Below are 13796 nucleotides of genomic sequence, written 5' to 3' on the forward strand. Positions count from 1 at the left end.
GTTTAGATAGCGACTGCTGGAAGACTCTCGAACTCATGTGGCTTACAAAACAAAAATAAGATCCCATCTGTAGTCACCACAGGGACTTAAAGCAGATCTGATTTCTGGCTATTGTGGCTGAAACTTTTTATCTTTACTTTGTCATTCAAGCAACCCAGTTCAGAGATTTGAAAAGCAAAGCAGCACACAGTACACCAATTTCCTAATATGCATAGATTTAGAGCAAGACTTAGTTCCACACTGTTCTGCAAGCCCGCCATGTCATAGACACGTTACCAAAGCAGCAGCCAAATATTTGCCTTTTTAATGGGTTTTACTTGAGTCTGGGAGTTGAGCAACACCAGTTCAGCTGTTGCTTCATTCTCTACCTGTGCCCTTCAAACTGGTCACTGACTTTTTTTAAGAAATGTTTACTTTAACCCGTGTGAGAAGGGTCTCTGATTTAATTTTCATGTTTTGTTGTTTTTTTAACAGTAATGACAAAGTGCATATAAAGAGGTTGCAGGCTAAATGAATTGTGTAAGTTTATATTCTTCTTGTATGCACACTGCTGCTTATTTTGGGCTTGTTCTCATAGATCAGGTTGCTTGCTTCTGTCACAAAATCTGGCTGCGCTAACCAGCATAGCTTAATGCTCTATAGAGATGTGTCATGTACACATTATAATAGAAATATTGCCTTATTTAATTTAAGATCAACACTGAGGATATAGTTGTGCATGTACATGTACAGATAACATCATACTGGAAGCCATTACTTTAAGTTACTGCTGGTGCCATAAACGGCTGTTTCATTTCGGCTTAGTTTTTGCTCTGTATATTTTTGTTCATCTGAAGCTGTATTTGCTAAATCTGACATCTAATGAAATGGAACTGGTTGAGTTTAACGAAGGGCCCAGAATAAAGTGCTCTCCTCAGATATCAGGTATCAGTATATTGTTTTATTTGTAAATGAGAAGAAATGAGGACTCATGGAATATATTTTTCATTTAAAAAGCCAGTTCGTTTGCTTTTATTGTGCTTTAAAAGGTTTTATATTATTCTAGTCTATTAAATATATATTTAATATAATTGAATTATCACTGCCTAGTAATCTGAAGACTGTTAGAAATAAAGTGGGGATATCTGTAATCATAAAATCCTGCAGGTGCACAAAATCCTTCAGAACCCAAAGGAATATAAAACCATATAATCATTCTTTAACAATATTAAAAACAGATAGGTGTCTCATATCAACTTTAGATCCTGTCTTATACCACCATCTGCTGGTCAAAACTCTATTTCTACACCACGGCTTCACTCAGAGGTATTCTCTGCAAGCTTGTAACTGAGTTACAGTGCCACCCTGTGGTCAATAATGGAACTACCAGTCAGTCAGGCAGAAATGCAACCGGACCTCATCCAAACTGATTTCAATTTTAAATGAATAATAATGTGGCAAATTCCCAGTAAGTCACATCAGTCAATTTTTCCATGGAGATTACAGTTTATAGGAGTACTCAACACTGTATATACTCTACTGAAACCCAGTAAAAACTGAAAAACCTAACCCTAAGATGCAAGAAAATGGATGGATGAACTATCCCTTTAAGTGTTGGTTTTTGGGTTTTTAAAGGCTAAGATTAAAATGCAAACATTCAAGAGTTTACTATGGTGTTTTAAAAAATTATTATATATTTTTCTCTGTTTTAGGTTTGATTTTTACTTGAACAAGTTAGCAGGAAGTGAATTACACAGACAAGCCAGAAAATGACAAGTGCTTTTATCTAAACACAAATACTTGCCTTGGCACAGAAGCATCTTTCAATCTAACAGACATGTTTCCTTATGAAAAATTCTTTAACATAAAATGAAGAAAGCCAATTATAATAGATTGGCTGTGTTTTTTGAGTCTTACATGGAATGAAAAACACTTTCATGTACAACCCCAATTCCCAAAAATTTGAGACGCTTTGTAGAATGTAAATAAAACAGAAAGCAATGGTTTGCAAATCTCACAAACCCATCTTTTATTCCCAATAAAACATAAACAACACATCAGATGCTGAAATTGAAACATTTTACCATTTCATGGAAAATATTAGCTAATTTTTAATTTGATGGCACCAGCACACCTAAACTAAATTGGGACAACAAAAGGCTGGAGAAGAATTTAATACAAATTTAAAAAAAACAAATGGAGGAACATTTGACAGCCTCTCAGATGTAAATATGGGCAGAGGTTCACCAATCTGTGACAAACCTGGGCCAAAGCTCGATAAAATGACCTGAGGTGAAGTGGAAAACTGTTTTATAGTCAGATAAATATAATTTTTAATTCTTTTTGGAAACCGTGGACACCATGTGTTGCAGACTAAAGAGGAGAGAGATCATCCAGCTTGTTATCACAGTTTAAAAGCCTGCATCTCTGATGGTATGGAGTCACATTAGTGTCTATGGTGTGGGCAGCTTCTACATCTCTGAAGGCTAATAAATGCTTAATAAGTCCATAGAGCTTTTAGAGACACATCTGCTCCCATCCAGACAAAGTCTCTTTCTAAGGAGGATCTTGGATATTTTGTCAGGACAATACTAAACCGCATACTGCATCCGTCACCACAGCAAGGTGATGAGGACGAGGTGCTGAACTGGTCTGCCTGCAGTCCAGATCATGAAATGAGAAATCCAGCAACGAAGGCTTAGAACTGTTGAGCAGCTAGATCAATCATCTCCTCAAAACTCTTACAGACAGTTGGAGATGCCACAAATGGTAAACATCACCCTGTTCCTACTTCACTGACATGTGTTGTTATGTTCTATTGGAAATAAAATATGGGTTTCATGAGATTTGCTTTTTGTTTTTATTAATAATTTACACAGCATCCATAGTTTTGGAATTGGGGTTGTGCATTAGGTTTATTAGACTGAAGAAGGGACTAAAAGAAAATCTGGGCAATCTACCCCACATTTAAAAGAAATCATATTAAGACCATGAAAAACATCCATGTTGAACAACAAGGTACCAGTGAAACAGAAATTCCCCTGGTGGGGATGAATAAAGAGCTAATCTTATATTATAAACTGAAAATCAACCACTTTGTTTCATTAATGTAATAAAAAAACACTTAATATTTCATAAAGATAGGATTTAGTGCAAGTATTTTGCACACACAGGTTTGTTGTTAGGCACAAATGAATTGTTCTCTTTGTCTGTACATCACAAAAAAAAAACCTAGTATTTTCTATAAGTATGCTTACTCAGAGAGGAAGAATGAGCCTGGATGCCTCAGAGGGGGGATGATCCCCTGATGTCTCATTTCAGAAACACCAGGGTCTAAAGAGAAATGGGCTCTTTCAGGATTTCAGTCAGCCAGCTCACAGAAAAGAGGCTACCAGACTTTTTATTTTTAGAAAATTGAGGGCAATCTTGGATCTTTAGACACATCTGTCAGCAGGCTGCTTTAATTTAGTTATCAATTTCAAACCCCAGCTTGATCTTCCCGCAGAGGACACTTCTGTACATAATCATCCCCACTGACATGGTAGATAAATTCCAAGTGCTGGAAATGGCAAATAACAGCCTCACTGAGGTCAATCTGCCTGCAAATGTCAGGCAACAGAATAACAGTTCACGAAATGGAAGAGTAGCTTATTGATTCAGTAAGACGAACATGAAAAACTAAATGCTGCATGTCTTCACTGCAAGCTGTGGAGATAGAGTAATCCATCATGTAGAGCAAAAGGCAGCTGACACCATGTACATGCGTGTACTGCTGGTAAAAAACAGAGCAAATTCTCCTCATGAAGCCCATATAGTTCACTATCATGTAAGCACCAGCGTACGTTCCTCCTGTTACCATGACAATACTTATGCCAGCACCAAGGGGAGGTATGGCATGTGTGCCAAAGCCAAGGACATACAAGTCTATCACATCAAATATAAAGCAAGCAATAAACACATTACGTAAAAGGGTTAGTATAAAAGTGTTTACAGTATTATTGACATATTTCTCTTTACAGTAACATTACTGTATTTCCATTTGCAGTATCAATACTGTAAATTATTTTACAGTGACATGTAGTATTTTTTACAGTACCATTAACTTATTTAATTTTACGGTATATATATTGCATTTCATAGAAGTGAGTGAATTTTCTATTTTATGAATATACTGTAAAAACAGATTTCATAGGATCTTATTATCCACATTACTGTAAGATACATTTCAACATTTAACACAGACATAAATTAACCTATATCACTTATTAATTATGATCTATCTGACTTCCTGTACCTAAGAAATTTTATAATTAGCATTTTCTTCCAAGTAGTACAAAATTAAATATAAACAAATAAAGTACCCAGGCATGCAGACTGTTTCTACAACATTTGTGAAGGAATGGGTCGCTCTCAGGAGCTCAGTGAATCCCAGCGTGGTACTGTGATAGGATGTGTAACAAGCCCAGTCATGAAATTTCCTCACTCTAAAATATTCCACATTCACTGTCAGTGCTATCATAACGAAGTGGACGCGATTGGGAACGACAGCAAGTCAGCCATGAAGCGGTCGGCCCTGTAAAATGACTGAGCAGGGTCGGCGGATGCCGAGGCGCGTAGTGCACAAAGGTCTGCAACTTTCTGCAGAAACGATTGCTACAGACCTTAAAACTTCATGTGGCCTTCAGATCAGCTTCATGGATTGGGTTTCCACAGCCGAGCAGCTACATCAGAGCCATACATCACCAAAAGCAAAGCAAAGCAGTGGTGTAGAGAGCACCACCACTGGACTCTGGATCAGTGGAAAAGCATTCTCTGGAGTGAAGAATCACACTTCACCATCTGGCGATTTGATGAAGAGTCTGGGTTTGGCCAGGAGAACAGTACATGTCTGACTGCATTGTGCCAAGTGTAAAGTTTGGTGGAGGGGGTATTATGGTTTGGGGTTGTTTTTCAGGAGCTGGGCTTGGCCCCTTAGTTCCAATGAAAGGAACTCTGAATGCATACCAAGAGATTTTGGACAATTCCATGCTCCTAACTTTGTGGGAACAGTTTGGAAATGGCCCTTTCCTGTTCCAACATGACCTCAACCCAACAGAACTGTTTTGGGATGAATTAGAGCTGTTACAGCTGTTGAAGCTGTTATAGCTGCAAAGTGTGGGGCAACATCATATTGAACATGAACAAAATGAACAACAAAAAAGAAGAAAACAGTCAATATTTCTGTTATTAAAACAATGTACTGTTAAAGTACTATTTTTGATTCAAATATCAACCCACATGTTAAAACTGTCAGACCTTCCACTCACCAGTCTGTGTGCTGATCATCAATCACCAGCAGGATCTTGGGTTTGCGGATCACAGGCTTGGCTGGCTGACTGCTTCCTGCAGGGGTGCCCTCAGCGGCTGTAGCTGCAGCTGATTTAGCGTGTGCAGCCGCAGCAACATTCTGGGCCATCTGTGCGCTCTTCACCACACTGGAAAAGGAGCTGAGGAAGCTCCCTGAGCCTGCAGCCGAGCCCGAGCCTGAGCTTGAACCCTGGGTCTGGCTGGGGATACTCGGGGGCTGCCGCCTCTCTGTGGCCGGAGAGGCGGGAGAGGAAGTGGATGAACCTGGAGGGGTTGGCCTCTGCAGATCCATCATGTAGCCATTGGGAAGGTTAGCCACAAAGCTGCTGTCTGACAGGCGCCGGCGAAGGTAGTTCATGATGACGGCTGGTCGGTCTGTCAGGCCAGAAGAGGTGAGGGGAAGAACGGCTGAAGTCCTGCAATAAATAGAGGAGAATAGAAGAATTTCAGTCAAGTTTATGATGAAAAGCTAGAATTTCTGGAATAAATCCTTCATTTATGTTTTACTTGCTCAATACTCGTCTCACCTGTGTACTGTCCATGGTCCTGAATTGTGAAAGACTAAGAAATTGAATTGTTATTCATTTTAAAAGACTAAATTCTTATTACACTTCCCTAAAAATAGTTTATTTCATAAAGTAGATTAATCACAGCCAAGCAACTCAGCTCAAATAAACCTAGCATAGAAAGTGAGAAAATTTCAGATTTTTTCTTTGTTGTCACAATGCTTCATGGCAACAAATCTTATACTGTTTATTTCTCTTTTAAATGATGCCACACTCGCAAGGAAAATGCATTTATGTGATGAGCAGCCCAGTTGAGTATGTGGGTTGCACCCATGAAAGAATCTTCTCTGCTCCACCATTTAATAAGGAAATAAAACAGGCTTTCATACTGTATAAGATTTATTGCCAAACACATTGTTAAAACAAACTAATGATCCACCAAACACAAATTTCCTTACTTTTTGTCCTAAGTTTTATTTAACAAGTGGTAAGTACTTATCATAACTTGTCATAACTTTAACAAAGACCTGGCAGATTGGTTTAGTCTTAGCTGGGCGCCATAGATGAATTTCCTGCTTTGGAAATCAGAGGAAGCTCACCATACTTAACCTTGACATCATGGCCGCCCTGTGCATAAAAACTGCTAATAATTAGAGCGTCAGCTAGTTTGTGTGTCATTAAATCAGTCCCCCATATGGTGTGGTTCAACCTTTCTCCACGTACAAAACACTACAGTGTTTACATTTACATAAGAAAGCACAGAATTCCCAGTGAGTGAGCACAACAATGGTCAGATTTTACTGGTTTTCTGACTTCTAACCGGAACATGTTCAAATAAAAGGCAGCATATCTCTTGAAATCCGGGCCAGGCAGTACCTGTACGGCCTTTCACACAAGTACTAAACACCAGAGGATGGTTTTCTATAGTGTACTAATGATAAGAAACATCACAGCCCAGCTTTGAGAGTGATTTGAGTTATACTTAAAGTGTCACAGAAGAGCTTGTGCTGTTTTACTGATAATGCATTTTACTGATTTCACCACAGATATGAATCTGCTAAAGCTGATTTGCATAAGACTGAGTTACCCAGGCAGACTGGGACAGAAACCGCTCACAAATAATTCTGTGACACAGAAGTGATGAGATTCACAGCTAATTTCTCTGTAAAGCAGATGAAGTCTGTTAGGAGGAAGGACTCGGTTATGTAATACATGAAATCCAGTGGTGCAGAGAGGAGGAATTCAAACAGATTAGCTATAAAACTGCAGTGACTCAATATGCTAACAGAGGGGGGAAAACCTTTAAACCTGATTAAAACTAGGCCGCTTTCATAGTAAAAAAAAAGAACAAGGATTAGATGAAAGCGCATTTCTTGTTGGGGAATCGTGTCTCAGGAGGATGCATCTGGTGATTTTGCAGTTAAAGGCGGAGATGGGTCTAACAAACCCACAGCAGCAGGAAGAAAGGGATGTAGGACACAATGTTAAACCATCCTGACAAGTTCATGTGGTCCGCTGATTACTACCATAAAGCCACTGAGTGAGGTAAAAGTTCTAGCTTCTGTCTGATCATCGAGAGAGAAGTCTAAACTCTGACATATCTGCGAAACCTAACATATGATTGCCATTCAAGCTGTGTAGGATTCACACTGTTAAGCCACAGATGATATATAATAGAAGCATCTCTGGCAGAAGGCAACACAAATAAGATCTGAAGGTTAAATCCTCAGTTTTCACAAGCTGTTTTTAGCATAGACCTAACATTATAATCTCCAAAATGTGGGAATCAAAAGGATTAAAAAACTATTTAGCATAGTCATAATATTAAAACAAGTATTATCACAAGGCCACAAGTATAATGCCACTTTTTTTTTTTACAAAGACTTAGCCGGGTTCTGCAAAACAGGCTTTCAGGCAGCGATGCTGAGAAACAATATCCTGACGTGAAAAATAAAAAACATGCAAAAAAGTGAAAAGGTGGCAGTAGTTTGAATATATCACAGAGTGACAGGAAGAAAAAAGAAAATATACCCTTTAAGTGCCAAGATTTCAGGATATGTCTTAAAAGCAGGTAAATACAACTTTAGATGGCAACACATAACATACAGTGTCATTAGTTTTTTTTTAGCAAAAACTAAGCCAAAATGCTGAAGCTGTGTTTGAACCCCCCCCCCCAAAAAAAAACACCCTGTGATTCAATAATCTTTAGAACCACCTTCAGCAACTCTAAAACAGTTTGCTATATACAGGAGTTCATTGTTGACTCAAGGACTGTAGCTATACAAGCCCAAATCATCACCCCTCCACCACCTTGCTTGACAGGTGAGATGCTTGTGCTGCTGTGCTGCCTTGCAGACTGTTAAGATGCAACTTACTAAACCAAAGCTATGCTGCCAAGTTCTTTTTGGAGAGAAGTAGCTTTCTCCTGGCAATGTGTCCAGCTAAGCTGTACTTGTAGCATTTCATTTTACCTTTAAATAACTGTTAGGATTTTTGCACTTTCTCTGAGCATTGTGATGTCTAACCATAGCATGGGAAATCCACTACTGTGAAGATGTGTAATTGTCTTGAATGTGTCCGACTTGTGATTTATTTCAGTGCAGAAACGATGGGACTCCAAATTATTCCCTACCCAGATGGATGGCCAGGAACATTTGCCTCTCAGATCATTGCTAATGTGTGTCCTCCTTGGTAAGATGTTAACACACCTGAATGCTCCATACAGGCAAAATGCCAAAACATCAGCTTTTATAGAGATGATAAACTTGCTGATGTTCAATATCAAATGCATTTTACTGGCAGCACCTTGCTGTTACTTAGCCCCATAATAAAGAAGCAGTGGGAGTGTTCTTGGTATTTCACACACTATTTCTGCATTTTGGCTAAGTTAAATAGATAACGGAACTATAATAATCACGTTTCATTTACCTCATTTTAAGACCTGGGTAGGCTCAAATTATACTAAAGCCTTAAAACTAAATGATGATATGTCATCCACTTCAAAGATTTTTCAGAAACAATTAACATTCATGTCAAATGAAAGGAAATTACTAGAAAACACAAAAAAGAAGAACAAACGGTGATAGTTATACTCACAGTTTCCAGTCCAGCTCCCTGGACCATGCCTTATTTGGTCATGTTTCCTGTCACTTCTCTAACCTCTCTATTAAATACAATCAACTCCTAACAACCAAACCAGTTTCACCTGTCCCTCTCTCTTTATAAGCAGCAGTGTCAACCCCAGTCCCTTTCCAGATTGTCTGTAAACCTGTCCTCAGCTGGCGACTCTCCAGCCTTCGGTATTGTGCACCCGGATGTTGATCTGATCTGATCTCTGCCTCTGACTGCTCGACAATATTGTCATCCTGTGTGTAACCTTCCTCTGACCCCGGACTTGCTCTCATTCAGTGAGCACTCTATTATTTGGATCTGGAAGTTTAACAGGTTAATGGGTTAAGGATCTGGATGTTGTCCTGGATTTTGACCTCTGTTCTCACTTTAAACCTCTGCAAGCCTATTTCCCTCAGTTCACCCTGCAGTCTGACTGAACTTTACCCATCATCCCCTGTACCTGCTCGCCTCCGGACTCTGGCTTAACTACTTACCCGCTGTGTCTACAAATGTCACTGCCCCATTGCTACAGCATCCTGTAACGTATACCTGGTTCATCACAAAACCTACAGAATTTTGATGGAAACTCTAATCTGAATGAAGACTCCACTAACGTGTCTCTCTGTTTTTTAGACTCAAGAATCACCTTCCAGCCACTGCCAGTACTCTCAGTTCCTGCTCATCAGCTCTGTGACTCTGTTAAACCAATTACAACCTTATCCTTCTGGCCCTTTGTGAGTCCACCACACTGTTGTTACACTGACTGCAGTTACGACCTCTTTGCATTGACTTGATCTCATTGGACAGATACAGAGCTGCCTACAGAACTGATGAAAATCACTGCCTTGGTATCACTGCCACTTTCTCCACTTTCTTAACGCCTCATAAGCAGCTTTGTGTCTGAGCCTGAAGCTATTAAAACTGTAAAAGCTTTGCCTCTTAGTTCTCTCTGTGTCTTCACAGTGGGAGGAATCCACAGGAACTCCATGATACATTACAGCTCACCTGATGGCAAACATAACTGACAAGACAGAGTAAATAGCATAGAGGAGAGAACAGAGTACTGAATAGATAAAAAGCTCAATTTTAGTACAGTTCCTCTTCATGCTTCTTTAAGACCTTTTTTTTTGTTATAAAGAGCCTGTTGGGGTCAATATGTTAAATTATATTTCATCAATATTTCCAAAATATACACTTCCATGACAGAGCACTATGATAAGTCAAGGAGCATGCAGAGAAAATATTAGAGGCTGTTAAACTCTAACAGACTGAGCAATAATCACGGGCTTCACTCTGTAATGATGGGGAAGAGCAGGATAATACCACACCAGACTCTGAGACCCCTGCTGACGTACAGTGTGTGTTTGGCTATATTTAAAGAATCTTGTAATTGATGAAGACAGAGCACAAGGGTTGCAGCAGCTCCTTCCTGTTCTTCACATCCTGCCTGTGAATCTGTTAAATCTTGCACATAATCTGAATGGTGGTTCTGTGAATTTACACATCAAAGTCTGATAAAAAAAAATAAATAAATAAATAAAATCTTGATTAGATGTTGCAGTGGAGCCATGTCTATGCACTCTTCTCCAAACATTTAATATTCCAGTCACACACATATTGACACATTATGTCAAAATGGCCAGTGTACACTCAAATGTTTTGGGATTAGGATTGTTGCTGAAAAATAGATACAGCATATCTCAAAAGAGAGTTTAACCTTTTAAACCCTGAGATTTCTTAATTTGAGAGCAGATGGTGTCAAGCTGTTCCAAAAAGGTCATTTTGGAGACCTAGCTGGGACTGTCTGTACTATCACGTCTCTAATTTTATTCTGCTTTCTTTATCAGAGTTGCCTTTTGAAGAGACAACTGTCACATCTTTTACTGCGATCTGATATAAATATATATATCCAAAAATATATTAATCCTGAAAGTGTTTTGGGGGGGGGGGGGTTTGGCAAGCCTGAAACTTTTATCTTCATTTAGTCTTCACCAGAAACACACATACTGATATTTATACATCTTAAAAGTATTCAAATTGCCCTTGTGGTAGCAGTTATACTAATTTCCAATAGGGATATGCAACTTTCAAGCAGGAGCCTAAAAAAAAGGCACAGATTAAAAGGCTGTTCATTTCCAGTAGGCTTATCATTATGACTATTAGAGGAATGTATGCTTTGCACAGTTTGAGCTAGGGGTGAAATTGCAGGGAAGAGTGGCAACTCTACTGAATGTTTACCACTAGTTATGGACTCCAAATAATTTGGAAAAAGCATTTATTTTTAATCTTATTTAACCTTCGTTTGTACAGGTCATCTCTTTAAAACACAGTCTCAATTACAAGCGATAGCTAGTTAAGACCCCTCCCCTCCCAGATTGATAAGCAGCAACAACTGCTTCTGTAATGCTTTCTTCCTCCATGATTATACCTTTAACTTCCTTGTAGGCTCCAACATGAACTCCTGGTCAAACACTGATAAACTGAAATGAGCTTAGAGAGATTACTGTCTCCATAAGCAGACAAACATGGCTTTTATAATTCATGTCAGGCTGAGCTGATGGGTTGGGGGTGTAACCAGTTAAGACTTGAGGGTCACCGGCTAGACTCATGTCAGAGAGGGGCAAATGAAACTGAGAAGAGGTGGAATGATTGCGAAACATAATGCCAGGATGAGGAGGTATCAGAAGCCTGCCCTGAGGCATTCTGAGGAATTATTAATAAATGAGTGGGACTCACTGCCAGATGGATTATCACGACAGTTACTTTATTGGAGTTTTACTGTAAAAAGTCCTTGGATTCAGTGCTGTTGTCATGGTTGCTATAATTATATTTATATTCATTAACAGTCCGCCAGAGTCTGTTTATTGCCAGATTGGAAAGACATTTTAGGCTTCAAGTCATGTTCGTAAAGGTCCCAATACATTAATACTGCTTGTGGAAACTGAGTGGGTGAACATTTCAGCAAGAGACAGAAAATATGATCAAAATATCTAAATCTAAAGGGCAGACTGAAATCAAATCACTGAGCCAATTTAGGTTTCTCAGACCTCTGCTGTTGCTCAAACCTGCACCCAGTCTCAAAGAGTAATGAAATCATTGGGTGTTTTTGCTTCAGTTCAATGGCATTTATCTGGGTTTAAAATGATAAATAGTCTCCAAAGAAAAGTGACTTCCATTTCCTGTTATTTTGTTTTACTCAAGTATAAGATTAAAATAAATATATATATATATATATATATATATATATATATATATATACACTGTATGTAAAAAAATCACAGTGTTATATTCATTCATATTCTACTAAATCAAAATGATTTTGTGCCTTAGAAAACCTTTTAAACAGCCTGTTATTGTTAGCTTTTAGCCATATGGTAGCTGATTTAGTTCCGTCAAAAATACGCGGTGCATATGTTTAGCAGACAGCCACGACAAGACGCTTCTCTACCGCACCGCGGTACGCCCAGTGTGAACTGAAACATTGACTAAAATGGCCATGAATAGCTGCGGAGGCCGCGGTGCAGCCATAACATGCCACACATGCACCCGGTGGAAATGAGGACTACTTTAGTTGAGCCCTGATCGCTGTAGATGCAGAGATTCTAGCTAACAAAATTCATCCCTGTCAAAGTCACTCAAATTGTTTATGCTATTTTTCTTTTCTACTTCACTCAATTTAAGCTTCAAGGACAAATGTTTACCATTCCACCCACCACCGGTTACCATTGTATTTAGATAACTACATCTTTTAATTTCACCTGTCAGAGGTCATCATCTTAAGGCAAACAGGTGTATAATGATTCTTTCTACAGAAGGAATTCTGTCTGAAAACCTTCTACATTTTGTTATTAACATGATTGTCCGGTATCTTTAACTTCCTGGGTTGTTGTGAGGAAGCCTGCTGCTTATCTTAATGAGCCGTTAAAAATGTGTTGCTTTTGAAGACACTATTAGGCTTGGGCTATTAACTTCAGTGCACCAAAATCCAAGCTTCTATTTTGTACAAGTGTCTACAGGCGTTTCCAAACAGAACAACAGCCAAGACGTACAAAGATATTCAGAAAACAATTAAGTTCAGAATGCCGATCAATTTATAATCTAAAAGCTATAAAGCATAAAAACTTATCCGAAGCTCTTGCTGCTTTTTTGCACAAGAACAGCCTGCAGGGACAGAGAAAGTCATCTGTGAACTGTGAACCTTGTCGGCTGCAGTGTCAGAACGAGCTTGGTGACACAACAGTCTCAGCTCAGAGTGTTACTGCAGCAGTGACGGGTGAGGGAAAGGCGGGGTGTCACAGCCAAGTCACCACACAGGAACCTTACAGCACCTCTCACTGCAGATGCCACATTCATTTACAAAAAGACAATAAAGCAAGAGGCTGACTCTTGTCTCTGCCTACAGGCTCTGGACCACCGCAGTGACTGGTCGTATTCTTTAAAGACAACCTAACAAAAACCTTGAATAAAACTGTAAACGTCTCAGAACTCTAAAACTAATAAAACATTTTTTATTTGTTGAGACAAAGAGAAAATCTGCTTGAATTTTGTATGCATGGAAGCTCAGTAAAGTTTTTTTGAAGAGTCAATGGGGGAAAAAAAGAGAAAGAAACTTCTTAATACACCATTCATCTCCTGCGTCTGCTGTGAGAAACAAGCCGTCAGTGAATCACTTCCATATAAAGAGCATCAGCAGCATATTGATTCAGTCAAATAACAGCCACTCTATTACTACAACTTGTTTCTACACCAAAGAAACAAAAAACAATCCATTTCCTGCATGAAATCTGGTGGACAATCAGCAAAACCAGCTAATTAAGGACAAAAAAGGTCACCGTCATTTTGAAATTCATCTTC

General features: G+C 39.0%; 1 protein-coding gene across 3 annotated transcripts in view; it reads right to left on the reverse strand.

Annotated features, from left to right (window-relative positions):
• The window catches only part of LOC121634788 (synapsin-3-like), a 132489-nt gene that overhangs the window by 116912 nt on the left and 1781 nt on the right, over positions 1–13796 (reverse strand). For all 3 annotated transcript variants that reach the window (XM_041977708.1, XM_041977707.1, XM_041977709.1), the window contains exon 2: positions 5286–5741. In XM_041977708.1, coding sequence (XP_041833642.1) covers positions 5286–5683 — 398 coding nt within the window. In that variant the 5' untranslated portion in view covers positions 5684–5741. The remainder of the gene's footprint in view (positions 1–5285; positions 5742–13796) is intronic.

Source organism: Melanotaenia boesemani, chromosome 23, assembly GCF_017639745.1.
Source record: "Melanotaenia boesemani isolate fMelBoe1 chromosome 23, fMelBoe1.pri, whole genome shotgun sequence".
Classification (NCBI taxonomy): Eukaryota; Metazoa; Chordata; class Actinopteri; order Atheriniformes; family Melanotaeniidae; genus Melanotaenia; species Melanotaenia boesemani.